Here is a 14,399-nt window from a genome sequence, read left to right on the forward strand (position 1 = left end):
TCATAGCGGATTTCCAGTATTTATCTGGCGGAGATTTTATCGTCATAAAATTTTAATTTTTCTGTGACCCAGACCAGACCATCCATGACCAGCAGACCAGTTTGTATCCATTTATGTGGTATTTATTTTAATTTCTATGTTTTAATATGTTACAGGTGTTAGGTGTTTTATTTTTTGTTTCCATGAAGGTCTACCTCTAGGTGCTTGCGGGTATGCGGGATGGCAGTTAGCCATCCTCAAGGATGGCTTCCTCTGGGAAGCCTGGCGCCCTTGCCCTGCAAAGCCATTATAGATCTATCGATCGTTTAAAAGTTTTGCTAGACAGACAGTTCCATCATTTCTACTTCTGTTGTGAGAGTCTCTTTTTCTTTTTTTACTTCATTGTAGTTTTACTGGATTATTTAGGAAACTTATTTTGAATTGAAAATTTTCTAGAGACGACTTTAATCACTTCAGTGTTGAAAATTGTCAAATGCAAAACTACGTGAATATGTTTTTCTCTCTAAAACTTGCATACAACCGAATTTTAACTGTATATAAACCGCGAATTTTAGTATATATAACCTGTATCATATTTTAAGAATTTTATTTTTACTTTTCATTCCATCTCTTCGGAGAACTAGGTGTAGTTGGAGCATCTTATAGCCCGGTTACGGCAATCCAAATAGGAAAAGGAAAATTCTGATATAAAACCACCCCTGTACAGGTTGGCGTCTTGCAGGGTTCTCTTATAGACCTTTTTTTAAAGAGGCCACCCTGTTGAATAATTATGTAGTCCAACAGAAAAACGATGATAAAACCATGCATAATTATTACAATATGCATGATACAGTAATTATGCATGGCTCTATCAATGTTTTTATGGCTGGACTACATAATTATTCAACAGGACGTCCTCTTTGAAAAAAGGTCTATGCCTCATGGGGTGATTGACCTCTTTAGACACTTGTTACTGTCATTCTCTCTAGGGTGTATCCAGTGGCGTGGAGCATTCGAAACAAAAAGCTATCGAAAGAAATAATCATGACTTCTCTAAACAGCACCAGGGTTCAAGCCCCTGCTTTTCCGGTTCTACAACCTAACCTTGTTTCTTCAGAGACTGATGAACCTCCTTCTCCAAACTCATCTGAGCGAGAAGGCGGTGATAGGATAGAGTCTGGAACCAAAAATAATAACCGCAAACTTCTTAGATGTAAACACTCTACGATTTTTAGCACTTTTAACGCGCGTACTCTTACTTTAACTAGTCGCAAACAGGAACTACTCTCCTGTTTTTCCAAATGCAATATTGATATACTTAGTCTCCAAGAACATAGAACATTACATCCTGAGGTTAACTTTCAACATACTAATATTGGTAAAAATAAACTTATAACATCCTCTGCTTGGAAAAACTCTCAGGGTTCGACCATAGGGGGCATAGGTTTACTACTCTCTCCTAAGGCAGCGAACAACCTAATTTCACTTTCAAAAGTATCAAGCCGTATTATTGTCGCCGAATTTAATAGCAATCCGAAAACAACATTCATTTCTTGCTATAGCCCCACCAACGTTTCTGATGAATCTGAAGTTGATGAATTCTACTCTTCTCTTTCTAGGGCTGTCCTTAACACCCCTGCCCACAACTTCTTGGTGATATCTGGTGATTTTAATGCTCAGCTTGGCCTAGACAACGTTAAGTTCTCTTTCCACCCATTAACTAATCGGAACGGTAACAAACTCTTTGACTTCATGCAACAGTTTCAATTACTAGCAACAAATACAATGTTTATGAAAAAGGTTTCCAAACTCTGGTCATTCCAACACCCTTCAGGAAGCCTCTCTCAGTTAGATTATGTGATTGTAAGAAACAAATGGAGGAACAGTGTTCGCAATGCTCAGTCCTATTCTTCTTTTTCTTCTGTTGGTTCTGACCACAGAATTATTTCCTGTCGCATTTCTCTTAGCCTTAGATCATCTAAAAAGTCTAAACCTGACCCAATGAAATCCATCGATTGGCAACAGGTTTATTGTAACCACGACCTCCGAACTACTTACACTATTGAAGTGAAAAATAGATTTGATACATTGGCTCAAGCAGACGACGACATTGAGAAAAGTTACCAAAATCTGATTAAAGCTAATAAAGAAGTTAGTCTTGCTCTTCTACCAAAGAAACAAAAAGTCAAAAAGAAATATCTCTTTGAAAACAACCTTGTTTCTGATGCACGGAATGCACTTGTAAAGGCCAAACTAAAACATCAGCGACGCCCTACAAGAAGAACATCAAAAATCCTCTCTGATGCTCAAAAAGCTCTGGATGATGCCTACCTTAACGCCGAATCGATGTTTATTCAGGGTAAGATAAACTCAATTTCCAATCTTCATGTTAGCCATCAGCACTCGGCCGCTTGGAAAACGATCAATGATCTAACAGGTCGAAAAGACCACCCTTCTATTCAGCTCAAAGGTGGCTCACCAGATAAAAGAAGAGAAAACTGGCTCAACCACTTTAAAACTTTACTTGGAAACCAACCTATTTTAAATACTAATGCTCTCCCTTTAAATCAAATTTTTGATGAGCTTGACATATCAACTTCTCCTTTTACAATTGATGAACTTTCAAATTGCGTTAAACTTTTTTCAAATAATAAATCTTCAGGCCTTGATGATATTCCAACTCTGCTTTGGAAAGATCCCGTCTTTATGGAAATGCTTCTCGATTTTTGTAATCACACATTTGAGTTTCTAACTCCCCCTTCTGCTTGGTTAACTGGCGGTATCATTCCTGTTCCAAAAAAGGGTGATTTGACCTTAGCATCCAACTACAGAGGCATCACTCTTATGCCTATCGCCGCCAAAATATTCAACAAACTTCTTTTACAACGTATCGTTCCAGTTCTTGATCCTCTTCTAAGAAAAAACCAAAATGGTTTTCGGAAGGGAAGAAGTACTCTTACACAGATTTTAGCCATCAGGCGTATTTTGGAAGAAATGCGAAAACTTAACAAAGATGCTTTTATTTGCTTTGTTGACTTTAAAAAAGCCTTTGATTCCATATCTCGTGTAAAAATGTTTGAAATTCTTAAATTGTACGGCATTCCAGAGAAAATCATTTCAGCCATCAGGGCACTCTACGTGTCCACCAAAGCAAAGGTCATTACATCTGACGGAGACACTGGTATTTTTGACATTCATGCTGGAGTTCTACAAGGTGACACCTTAGCTCCCTTTCTTTTTATCATTGTTTTAGATTATGTTTTAAGAATTTCTGTTGACTTATCTAATGACAAGGGAATCAAAATTAAAGTTCCCCTGCGCAAGCGTAACCGCGGCCTTTTTCTGACCGATCTTGACTTTGCTGACGATCTTGCCTTAGTTTCTGAGAGTATTCAAAATCTTGAAAGTCTTCTTCACTCACTTGAAACTTCGGCCAGTCAAGTCGGTCTTTATTGCAATGCTGGAAAAACTGAATTTATCAGCTCCTCTGGGATTGTTCTCCCTTTAACTTCCAAGAATGGTGTCAATATCAAACTTGTTAAACAAGATATGGCACTCTGATTTGTCTAACGCTCTTAAACTTCAAACTTTTAGAAGTCTTATCGAGCCCATTCTTCTATATGGCTCGGAGACTTGGACCATGACAAAAACCATGCTGAAGAGCCTTGATGGCTGCTATACAAATCTTTTGAAAAGAGTCCAGAATCTTGATTGGCGCAACCACCCAACCCTTCAAGAGATATATCATGGACTCCCAAGAATTTCCTCTGTCCTGACTAGCAGGATGCTCTCTTTCTCAGGTCACTGTTTCCGTGCGAAAAACGAAATGGTGTCTGAGATCTTACTTTGGTGTCCTGCGGGCACTAGGCGCTCGAGAAAGCGCACTTTTCTTGATACTTTGAAACGAGAAACAGGGCTAGAGATTGAGGAACTGGGCACTGCAATGGCTGATCGAGAGCTGTGGAGGGAGGGTTATTGTTTGTTTCCGACCTAGGTCCATTCGGACCTAGGTCGAAGGATGATGATGATTATGAGGTGCTAGCTATTTGACACTTTTACAGCTATCTTGTCGTCTTGTTGGTTCAAACTTTATGCTTTACAGGAACAGGTTCAGGTCAGGGGGATATCCTTGCAATTATGATGGATGGCAGTCTGGGAAATCCTCTCAATTGCACGCTTATGTTCCGAGGCCGTAAGCGCGCAATTAATTGCACGGTTATCAAAATCGCAGAATTTTTAAGCGTGTAATTACACGCTTATCGAAATTGTTCTGAAACGGGCGATAAGCGTTAAGCAAGATTGACGGGTGACGGCTTTTGCGGTAAGTGTGTAATTGCACGCTTTAAAATTTCCTATATTTTTGACACGTAATTCCTTCCGAAAGCTCTGTTGAATTTCAAAAGCCTAGGGCAGTTTTACTCAAAATTTATCGTAGAAGAAGATTCCGTAAAAATGGATTGCCCGTTAAACCATGCCTTCGCCCGAATTAGAGATTCTGAACCCCTTGAAATAGACCTTTTTTCAAAGAGGCCACCCTGTTGAATAATTATGTAGTCCAGCAGAAAAACAATGATAAAACCATGCATAATTATTACAATATGCATGATACAGTAATTATGCATAGCTCTATCATCGTTTTTATGGCTGGACTACATAATTATTCAACATGACGTCCTTTTTGAAAAAAGGTCTATCCCTAAGCAATTTCAACCGGGGCGGGAGCGGACGTAAATTATTACCATGCAATTACGCGCTTAAGCCCTCGGAACATAAGCGTGCAATTGAGAGGATTTCCCACACTGGATGGGGTTCTGTTATTTGGTTATTTCTGGCGACTGGCTGCGACCAGTTGCAAATGGGCCATTCCTGAAAATCTTTGTTACCCCTGTCAGGCGACGTACATTTAACATTTTTTTCTAGCCTCGGTACTCGGATCGGAAACAATGGGCCATTCCAGACAGTTAGTCACACTAGGAAATCTAGCTTTCAGAAAAAACAACATCAGTCATCTACAGGATGTATTTGCAACAACAAGGATGAGAGTTACCTGAATCAACACGCAAGACAATTAATTAAAACTTGAAAGTTTGAAACAAAATAAAACGTGCAGCAGGCCGGAGCAGCCAAAATCAACCAACCAAAATTTGTCATTCAATTCCCGAGACAGCGCTTCGATTTATAAGGCCTAGTTTATACGCTAAAGTAAAAACAATTCCGCACATGTAAATGGAATGGGTCAGTGTTTGAGGTCCGGCACACCACAATTTTTTTTCTAGCAGTCCGGTGGTCGGAAATTTTGATGAAAATCCATGTACTTTCGCCTTTCGCAAAATGTGTTGGACTGGCCTTGGAAATGTTGAATTTTGGTGAAAACTTTTGCCCTCGGAAATCCTGTGTTCAGGTGTTGTCTGCCCCCCCTGTTATAGACAAATTCTAGAATGGCCCAATTTTTTTTCCAGCCAGCAGTGGTGGCTGTGGTTGGAAATTCTGATGAAAATCTCCATGTACATTGGCAACAAAATATGCGTCGGAAATTCCACTCTTTTTTGCCCTTTTTAATTCAATAGCCTTGGAAATTCATACATTTTGTCGCAAATTCTGGAATGGCCCAATAGCAATAATACAATGGGTAGAAGATGAAAATTACTAATTGCCCAGTGTAAGCAGTACTCTTAAGTGCCAAATAAACGGGCCCCCCTGCTTGTTAATTTTTCAAAAATTTTCCAACCCCCCGGACCTTATTAGGACCCCCCCCCGTTTATTAATTTTTAAAAATATTTTCAGCTGTTAACGAGATGGCCCCTTATTTTGCTCTAAATAGCCTTATTTTAGCCTATATTTACCTTATGTTTGGCTTTTCAGAAGTACAGTTTCCAACCCCCCCAGCAATTAGGCCCCCCTGTTTATTAAAATCTTAAAAAATTTCCAACCCCCCCGTTTATTCGAACCCCCCCCCTGTTTATTTGGCACCTAAGAGTAAGTGTATTTAGGTAAATGTATAAAATTGTATTTACTTCATTCATTATCACAAAAATTTCTAGAAAATCTGCATCTGACAAAAGTAATTATCAACCATTCACGTCATCTTGCTCTCTCAAAGGGCATGAATACCGTGAGATCGGGTAACTTGCACGATGCACTCCACTAACTCTTATACTAACATATACCGTGAAGTCGGGTAACTTGCATCAGTTGAGGGAAACTTGCATAGCCATCAAATGACTGACCAATCAAATTAAAAGCAGCAAAAATTCAAAACAAATGAACTACGCAGCTCCGCTTGCAGATCTACTCTACCATTTTTGTTTTGATTTAACTTTGTATTTTAATGACCAGATAGGTCATTCATTTGAGGGCTATGCATAGTGTATTTTTTAATACGCCGTTCATTAACTCAAAGTTTTAGTTCTAGTTCTATTAATTAATCACATAATACGCTAACGTACATCATCATGATATTGAAAATAAAAGTAATCAAAAATACCTAATCAGGCTTCGGCATATGAGGCGTGCGATCGCACGCGCACGCCTCCGCACACGTCTAAAAGCCTTTTAGGCGTGCAATTTATCGCACGCCATAAATCATGAAAACCTAGCGAGGCGTGCGATCAATGGCACATGCAACAATTTATTCCAGAAATATTTTTTCTGCTTGTTGAAAGAACATTTTCTACTTTAATCATAAGAACCAAATGAAAGATAAACTTTCCTTTACTCTTTCAAACTGCTATATATATACAAAACTTCTTATAAAAAAGTTACTCTAATGCATGGATACACATCTTCTCTCTCCTCTTTCTCTCACACTATGCTTTGGTCTTCAATAAACAAGCTTTTCTCAAATATAACTTTTGCTGCACGATTTTTGGTCTCTCTGAAACCTTTTTTAAAAAATCACTTTTTGCTGTATGATTTTTCCTCTCTCAAATCTTTTTCCTTCCCTCTCGCATGCTATGTTTATGAGGTTGTTGGTTTATGACAATAAACTAGCTCTTCTTAAAAGTTACTTTTGCTGCATGATTCTTTGTCTTGTTTGTTTTCCTAAAGTATTCTCCTTCTTGATTATTCAGTGCTCTTTTGGTTTCTGTTTTTGTTTTTCAAAAATGAAGATTGAATATACACTTTCTTCTTTCCTGTTGTCTTTTTTATGTAAATAAAAGAAAGATCATTCCTAGGAATTGTTCAAAAATGTAAGCCTCATCTTTGTAATGATGTTTATAAAATAAAAGAAAAAAACGATCGCACGCGATCGCACGTCTAAAGGTCTAAAGCAAATGAGGCGTGCCATGATTCCCACGCCTAAATTACTAAAAATTACTATGTAGGTGTGCGATGATCACACGCCTTCTTTTTTCTTATGCCGAAGCCTGCCTAATAACAAGTGAAAACAACTAAAGCTAAAAGGGGCTGCAATAAGAAGTTGTTAATGCAGAGCTAAAAGTAGCGAGATATGACTGGAGCTGAAAGACCACCACAAGGATATAGTAATAATGTAGTACAGTGAGAGGCTAATGTGATCGTAGACTTGAAAGAAATATACATTAAAATCATACATTAAAATTATACATTAAAATCTTTAGATAATATATAAATATAAATATGATTACTGTACTTGAAATTAAATACTATAATTCAGTATTTTAAATATAAGCTAAAAAGAAAATAGTGAATAAATAGATTTTGCTTTTCACAACCTGAGCTGAATAGAAAATAGAATCAGTGAGAGTTTGTGAGATTAGAGGATGATGAGTTGATTGAATGATTCAAATCAAATGACTTTGGAGGTTCTGTGGCTGAATTTGTCAGATAGTCCCAAGTTAGAGCAGTTGATGGTAGCTATATATTTGAATATTATTTTACAGAATAAATGTTGACTGTTTCAATTTGTCTTTTGCCTTTTTCAATAGTTGTTTTGAAGAACACGGCGGCCTATCGAATAACCCACAACAGTTACCTAGAGACAAGATAATTTATCACGTTTTTTATTGGCTGAGGGAAAGTATAATGTATATGTGGATTAATTTGTTATTCAAAAGGCCGCGTCGCGTTCTCCAAAATAACTAGATTTAAAGGTTAAATGAGCATGTTATGCCCATGATATCTTATTGCATTTTTACTGGGTATGGTAAACCCAATTCAAATGCGCACCCTATGCAATTGCAAGAATGTGCCAGACTGAACTTAAAAATAAAAGACTGAGGCTAACTCATTTTATATAATATGCTTATTAAAATTGCTTTTCATTCAATATTCCTCAAATTTGGACCCTGACCCAGTAATATTTAAAACTCTTTGAAAAGCTGCAAAATAATGTTATTTTGCATAAGATTCCTGTTCCTACACTAAGATTCTCCTAATTTTTCTGGGATACCCTCTATTTTTTGCAGGATGGCTGCCATAAGATAGGAAAGGGTTTTTTCTAAAGGCAGCTCGGGAAAAACCGCGTGTCTCGTTTTTGGTGTAAATAAACTCATATTCTTTTAACACCCACAGCTGACAATTAGGCTAGGCTAGAGTTACCTTTTTTCTCTTTCCTCTTTCCTATTCCAACAATACAATGCTTACATAGTTGACACATAATTCACATTGACAGAAGTATTCCCTGCAATGTCTGCAATAAAAACAAAAGTGGTCTCTTCTTCTCAGTGGCTGCTTCCATAACTCTTTGAGCTTTAGGGTTTTGTGTTTGTGTGCCGGATAAAGGAAGAAAGAAAGCCAGTTGCAAAATATTATATTCATTAACATTATTGACATTAACAGTAAAAGATGGCAGATGATGGGTCAAAAATCTTAAGATTCACATCTGATACTGCCAGTCCCAAGCATCAAGAACCCTCTGGTAAGAAGTACCAAGCTACCGCAAAATATGACCGTAAAGCATTAAAGAAAAGACTGGTAGTTGAAGAGTGGCTTCATTATGAATTACGAAGATTGTATCAGTGCAAGGTATTACTTTCTCATTTATTATTCTCTTAGGAGAGCCAAACCATAATACAAAAAATTGGTGTGACAGTTGAAGTTTAAACCATATTAGGTGTACGAAAAGATTTTTTGTTACTTGAATAAGACTACTGCAAGAATGACTTTTCTATATTACAATTGGGTTTATAATACACACTTCAAGATTTTCCCTACCTCAAGAATCTTCAGATATTTTTGGTAGATAAATTCAAAGGAAAACTTTGGTCAAAGAGAGATTGATCTAGATATTTTACTCCAAGAAAAAGATGGCAAAAAACAACAAGAAATGTTACAGGTCCAGATGTATTTTTGTTTAATCATCTCCTTTAATTCACTTTTTTATAGGAGGGAGAAGAGTATGGTGTGGAGATTGATCTTGATATTTTACTCCAAGAAAAAGATGGTGAAAAGCAACAGGAAATGTTACAGGTGCAAATGTATTCTCGTTTAATCATTATAAATACCATAATTGTATGTTTTGAGCATCAAAAACCTTGAAAATGTTTGATATCTTCACAAAAAACTATGAACACAACAATTTTGGTTAAGAAAATCTTAATTAAATAAAACCTTAAACATCAATAAAATTCCACCATATCCAAGGAAAAACTATTTTAAAGAAAAAGAAATCAAATTTACTGTTTCCACTATAATCTGATTTTTTTATCATGCTCACTTGGTTATATATATATATATTTTTTAGAATTTACTTTCAGGATCAAAAGAGCCTGTAGAAGTAAGTGTTTTGCAAACCTTTTGTTTTTTATTTTGTTTGATTGCTCCCATCCAATTACTTCCATTACTTGCTTCACCCACCATTTTGTGGGAAATAAAATGAAATGAATCTAACCTTATATTGAATCAAACATAAAAAGCCAAGATTGTGTGGATCAAAAAAGGAAAACATAAAAACACTTTTCTTTAAACAATATTTCAATCTTTACAGATCTTTATTACAGTATATGTCCTTATATTGAAATATCCATGTTTTTCTGTTTAGGAATTTATTCAAAATCTTTTGGAGAAGATAAAAAGCATGTAAGATGTTTTGATTTTTATCTTCGTTACTTATTAGTGCAACTAATAAATTTGTGGTCCTGAAAGGACCAATTCACATTACCAATTTTGATTTGGGGACCTGTGATAAGATAAAAAAGTTATTGAGTCTGATTGGTAAGATGCTTAGTGTATAAAGGTGTATATAAATTGTCTGGATGATTTTCTGGCACAAGATAACCTCGAAATAATTTAAATTCTAACTTTTAAAACTACCAACAGATTTCAAAATACCCATTAATTAAAATTGTGAACTTTTCTTCTTTATTTATTTTTTAGAGATGAAAATGTCCTCCACAGAGCCTCAAGCAAAGAAACATTAATTAACTGAAAAAAGAAAATATAGCAATTATAAATATAAAACATAAAGAATTGGAGCTTTGGGACTCTAAATTTTTATCTCATAAATTACATGTCATCTAGAAAGTAACATACTTTCATCATGCATGGTTTGAACATGATATACACATTTTCTACACAATATGAAGGTTTTTAAACGACTAGCAGGCATTTTAAGATGTTTTTAGTTTGTTATTTTTATCTTTTGTATAATTTATCGGTATTATATTCGTTTATCTTTACACTTCGTATGTTGTTTCATTGACCCAAAGTATATTACAAATCAAACTGGCAATATACAATATTCTATGAAACTGAAAATTTACAAAAACGACAATTAGTAATTCCATGTTACCTAAGATAGCATACTTTAATCTGATTGATTTTCATGAGATTTGATTGAGAGCCAAATTTTTTTGATTTATTTTCGTGAATCGGCACTTTGAAAATTTTTGAGAGGGTTTTCAGGGAATCAACTCAGGGTTTTATTTCAGGATTTTATTTCAGGAGTTGGCAATCTCACGCAGTTCTGTGAGTTTCATTTTCACGAAAAACGGCAAAAATTGGTTAAACGCTAAATCAAATCTCCTGAAAAGTTTTCTGATTAAAGTAATTTTTAGTTGAACTCTTCATGCATTGATATTATTTAACATTTTTTGGATTAGTTTCAATTTTTTAAATTTTCTCAGAGAATTTATACATCATAGATTTTTATTTGTTCCAATTTTAAGTACAGCAATTTATTCATATTATTTAAAATAAAACAGTAAAGTAATATATTGAATCTAATTTTAATTGCACCTGAACTGAATACTTTACAAAACCGAACTTGACATAAATCTAAGGTTGGTTAAAATCCTTTAAAATTTTGTTGCACGCTTATTTTTAGTACGAAATCTTAAACTAAAAGACCTCATTAAATTCTATAAATTCTAACGTTTTAGTAATATTTTAGAAAGTGTAATTTTTCAAATATTTACTAGTTTTTGAAAAATATATTCTGTAATGAGTTTACAGTTGTCGTTCATCAGCGTTCATATTTTTTCTGTTCAATTTGAATTAACATGTCTAAATGAAATGAGCTTCTAGAATGGTATCTAATCCAAATAGACCATTTTCCTGTAAATTTGCAAGATTTGTTGAGATTTTTTGAAAAATCATTTTTTTGTTCTTTTGTATTTTATGTTTTACAGATTCTACATATTAAAATGAAAAAATAAGATTGTCAGATGGTGAAATGATGCGTAATAATGGATCCTTGTAAGTTTTTTAAGAAACCTTGTTATATAAATGGGCCAAAGCTTAAATATCCATACCCAAAAACAACAAAGGCTTCATAATAGTTGGTTTAGCGTTGGAAAGAAAATGCAGCTATAGTTGAGAGGCTTATTTAGAGCGAACCTACTAAGGCAATCATTCCACATATGCCATGACAAGGTGATTTTTACCGAGAATGGCAATTCAGCTTCCAAAAGACCAATTTTTATCTTTTTTTTGAATTATTATTTCAGTTCTAGCAAGAGCAAAATATAAGTATGATGGTGAACAGGCAGATTACACTTTGAAGTTCGATGCATACAATATCATTACTATTTCTGCTGAAAAAGAAAATCTTTGGCTTGGTACGCTAAATGGAAAGAAAGGATGGTTGGACCAACATAGTGTTGAGGTAATTTCTAATGCATTTGCAGTAGTCAATCACCCCTCTGCGGATGAACATACTGATGATTATGGTATTAAGAATGGAGATATTGTTACTGTTGTTAATCCATACCACAAGGATTGGTGGGAAGTGCAATACAAGGACAAGAAGATTGTCTATCCTAGTGTTTTTGTTGATATTGTTGATAGATTTCGCATCGAAGGGAAAGCATTATTTGATTACCATTCTAATGATGGACAGGAATTATCTTTCAAGGAAGGTGATACTATTGGAAGAATAGTCTACATAGATAATCATGATTGGTTACGTGGTCAAGTTGGTGATAGAGTTGGTTTATTTCCACGTAATTTTGTGGATCTTGTTTTGAAACCTGTAAGAAAAGCAACTATCACAGATGACTATACTGCACTGGAAGCTGATGAGCTCAGTTTAGTATCTGGCCATATTATAGATATTGTTGAAGATTTTGGTAATGGCTGGTTAGCTGCTATCGATGGTAATAAACACGGTTTGTGCCCAGTTTCATTTATAAACTTTACTGAAGATGAAAAGAAGTCTGTTGCATCTGCGTCAACTATAAATGAATTGTCAGTGGCTGAAGGTATTTCAATTTTCTATCAATATAGCCATAATGGTTGAAATCTAAATTTTGTTCTATTTTTCAGCTATATTCCTTCTTTATCTTCTTTAGAAAATGCCAAAAAGTACTTTTAAAATACTTTCATTTTATTCCATACCATATTTTGGGTATTTAGCATCACTCTCTAAGGACAGCTTCTAAACGAAGAGTGAAGATTTTAGAAGTTTCCCACATTGAATCACTTTAACTTTAATTATTTCATTGTATCTTTTGGTTACTTTCTTAGATACAAAACTGACTGAACAGCTGACATTCAGTATTTGTTTGGAGTATGCTGAACAAGCTGTCGAAACCAGTTGTTGTCATCATATTTTCTGTGAACCTTGTCTTCAAAAAGTGAAAAACAAAGTATGCCCTCAGTGCAGGAAGAATTTCACAATGGTTGTTGCCTATTTAGCGCGTCGTATGATAGGGGAGATGGAAACTAGTTGTACAAATGATTCTTGTGGTATCAAAACAACACGGTCAGAACTTGTTCACCATCTATTGAATTGTCCATTCAGGAAATTTTGTTGTAAGTTATGTGTTTATGTGGGCTTAAAGAAGGATCTTGGTTTACACTTGATTAATGACCACTTGGATGAGACACTTGATAATTGTAAACCTCTTTTTAACTAATTCACTTTTTTTGTCTTTTACATTGTCTTGTTTGGTAAAATGTGAACGGGTCTACTGAAATCCCTATATGACTTGACTATTTTAAAAATTTAGTGTTTCATGCTTGACTACTTGTCACCAAATTCTCGTCTTCTGTAAAATAAGCGCTTTTAGAAGGAGTTACCACAGTGCTAATCTAAATTTCAAACCACTTTCCCTTGAGATAGACCTTTTCATAAATTACGTCACAAACATCATTTGCCTCGTATTCAAACAATTTTCATGGTGGTCACATCCTTTGAGACATTAAATGATTTTTTTATGAATAGAAAGTTGTTTTGATAAAATCCGCTGGGAGTTAATTACCATGCCAATAATTTCAAAACGAGGCAAGTGATGTTTGTGACGTAATTTATGGAAAGGTCTATTGTTTTGAGTTTTTTTGGTTTTCAGGACCCTTGGGGTATTTTTTATTTTTATTGCATTTTTTTTATTTAAAGTTTAAAATGATACAGAAGATTGATTCAGTTTCACTGCAAAAATTTCCAAGGGAATTGTAAAGGGAGGATGCTATCCCATTCAAAACTTTGGGTAATTTAGTACTTTTAAGCTAGATTTTTTTTCTGAAAATAAAGTATGAGATGTTCCATTTTGAGCTGCTAATCTTAATTGACTTTATTTGGATTATATTTTATACTCATTTAAAATTTTCTTTTTTTAAGATTTTGGTTTTTGTACTTTTATTTTTACTAAGAGAATTGACTTCTTGTTTTTTTTATCTATTATAGTTGGATTGCTTTTAATCATTTCAAAGAGCGATTCACTTTTATTTTGTTTTGTAGAATAAATATTTTTTTATAAGATGTAAGATAATTATTATATATTTTCATTTTCATTTTCGAATAGAAACAAATTATAAACGGTACAATTAATAACGTCTTCAATCCAAAGATTTTCAATCTGCAATTCATCAATTTGTTTTTAGTATCCTGTATTAAAAATGTATGATTAATGCAGCCCAGGGTGGGGGTGCTACTTCGATAGGGGGAGGCGCTACGTTTTGAGTATAGTCAAACCAGGGGGGGTCAGTGTACTAGAAGGCGGCATGTATGTGTACTACAAGGTATTTTTCAAAACTTGACACCCACCCACCCCTAAAGTACA

At 34.8% G+C, this 14,399-nt stretch overlaps 2 protein-coding genes across 2 annotated transcripts; both read left to right on the forward strand.

The window, feature by feature from the left end:
• Window positions 1-50: 50 nt before the first annotated feature.
• On the forward strand, window positions 51-11,272 carry LOC136799114 (protein phosphatase 1 regulatory subunit 14C-like). Its single transcript, XM_067055798.1, has 6 exons — window positions 51-118; window positions 8,740-8,925; window positions 9,286-9,369; window positions 9,644-9,676; window positions 9,941-9,978; window positions 10,276-11,272. Exons 2-6 carry the CDS (start codon window positions 8,746-8,748, stop codon window positions 10,325-10,327), a joined length of 387 nt encoding a protein of 128 aa, XP_066911899.1. The 5' UTR covers window positions 51-118; window positions 8,740-8,745; the 3' UTR covers window positions 10,328-11,272.
• Window positions 11,273-11,438: 166 nt separating this feature from the next.
• LOC136799111 (intersectin-1-like) lies at window positions 11,439-14,143 on the forward strand. Its single transcript, XM_067055796.1, has 3 exons — window positions 11,439-11,595; window positions 11,847-12,599; window positions 12,865-14,143. Exons 1-3 carry the CDS (start codon window positions 11,586-11,588, stop codon window positions 13,254-13,256), a joined length of 1,155 nt encoding a protein of 384 aa, XP_066911897.1. The 5' UTR covers window positions 11,439-11,585; the 3' UTR covers window positions 13,257-14,143.
• Window positions 14,144-14,399: the final 256 nt, after the last annotated feature.

Source organism: Clytia hemisphaerica, unplaced genomic scaffold (assembly GCF_902728285.1).
Source record: "Clytia hemisphaerica strain Z4C2 unplaced genomic scaffold, Clytia hemisphaerica genome assembly, whole genome shotgun sequence".
Taxonomy (NCBI): Eukaryota; Metazoa; Cnidaria; class Hydrozoa; order Leptothecata; family Clytiidae; genus Clytia; species Clytia hemisphaerica.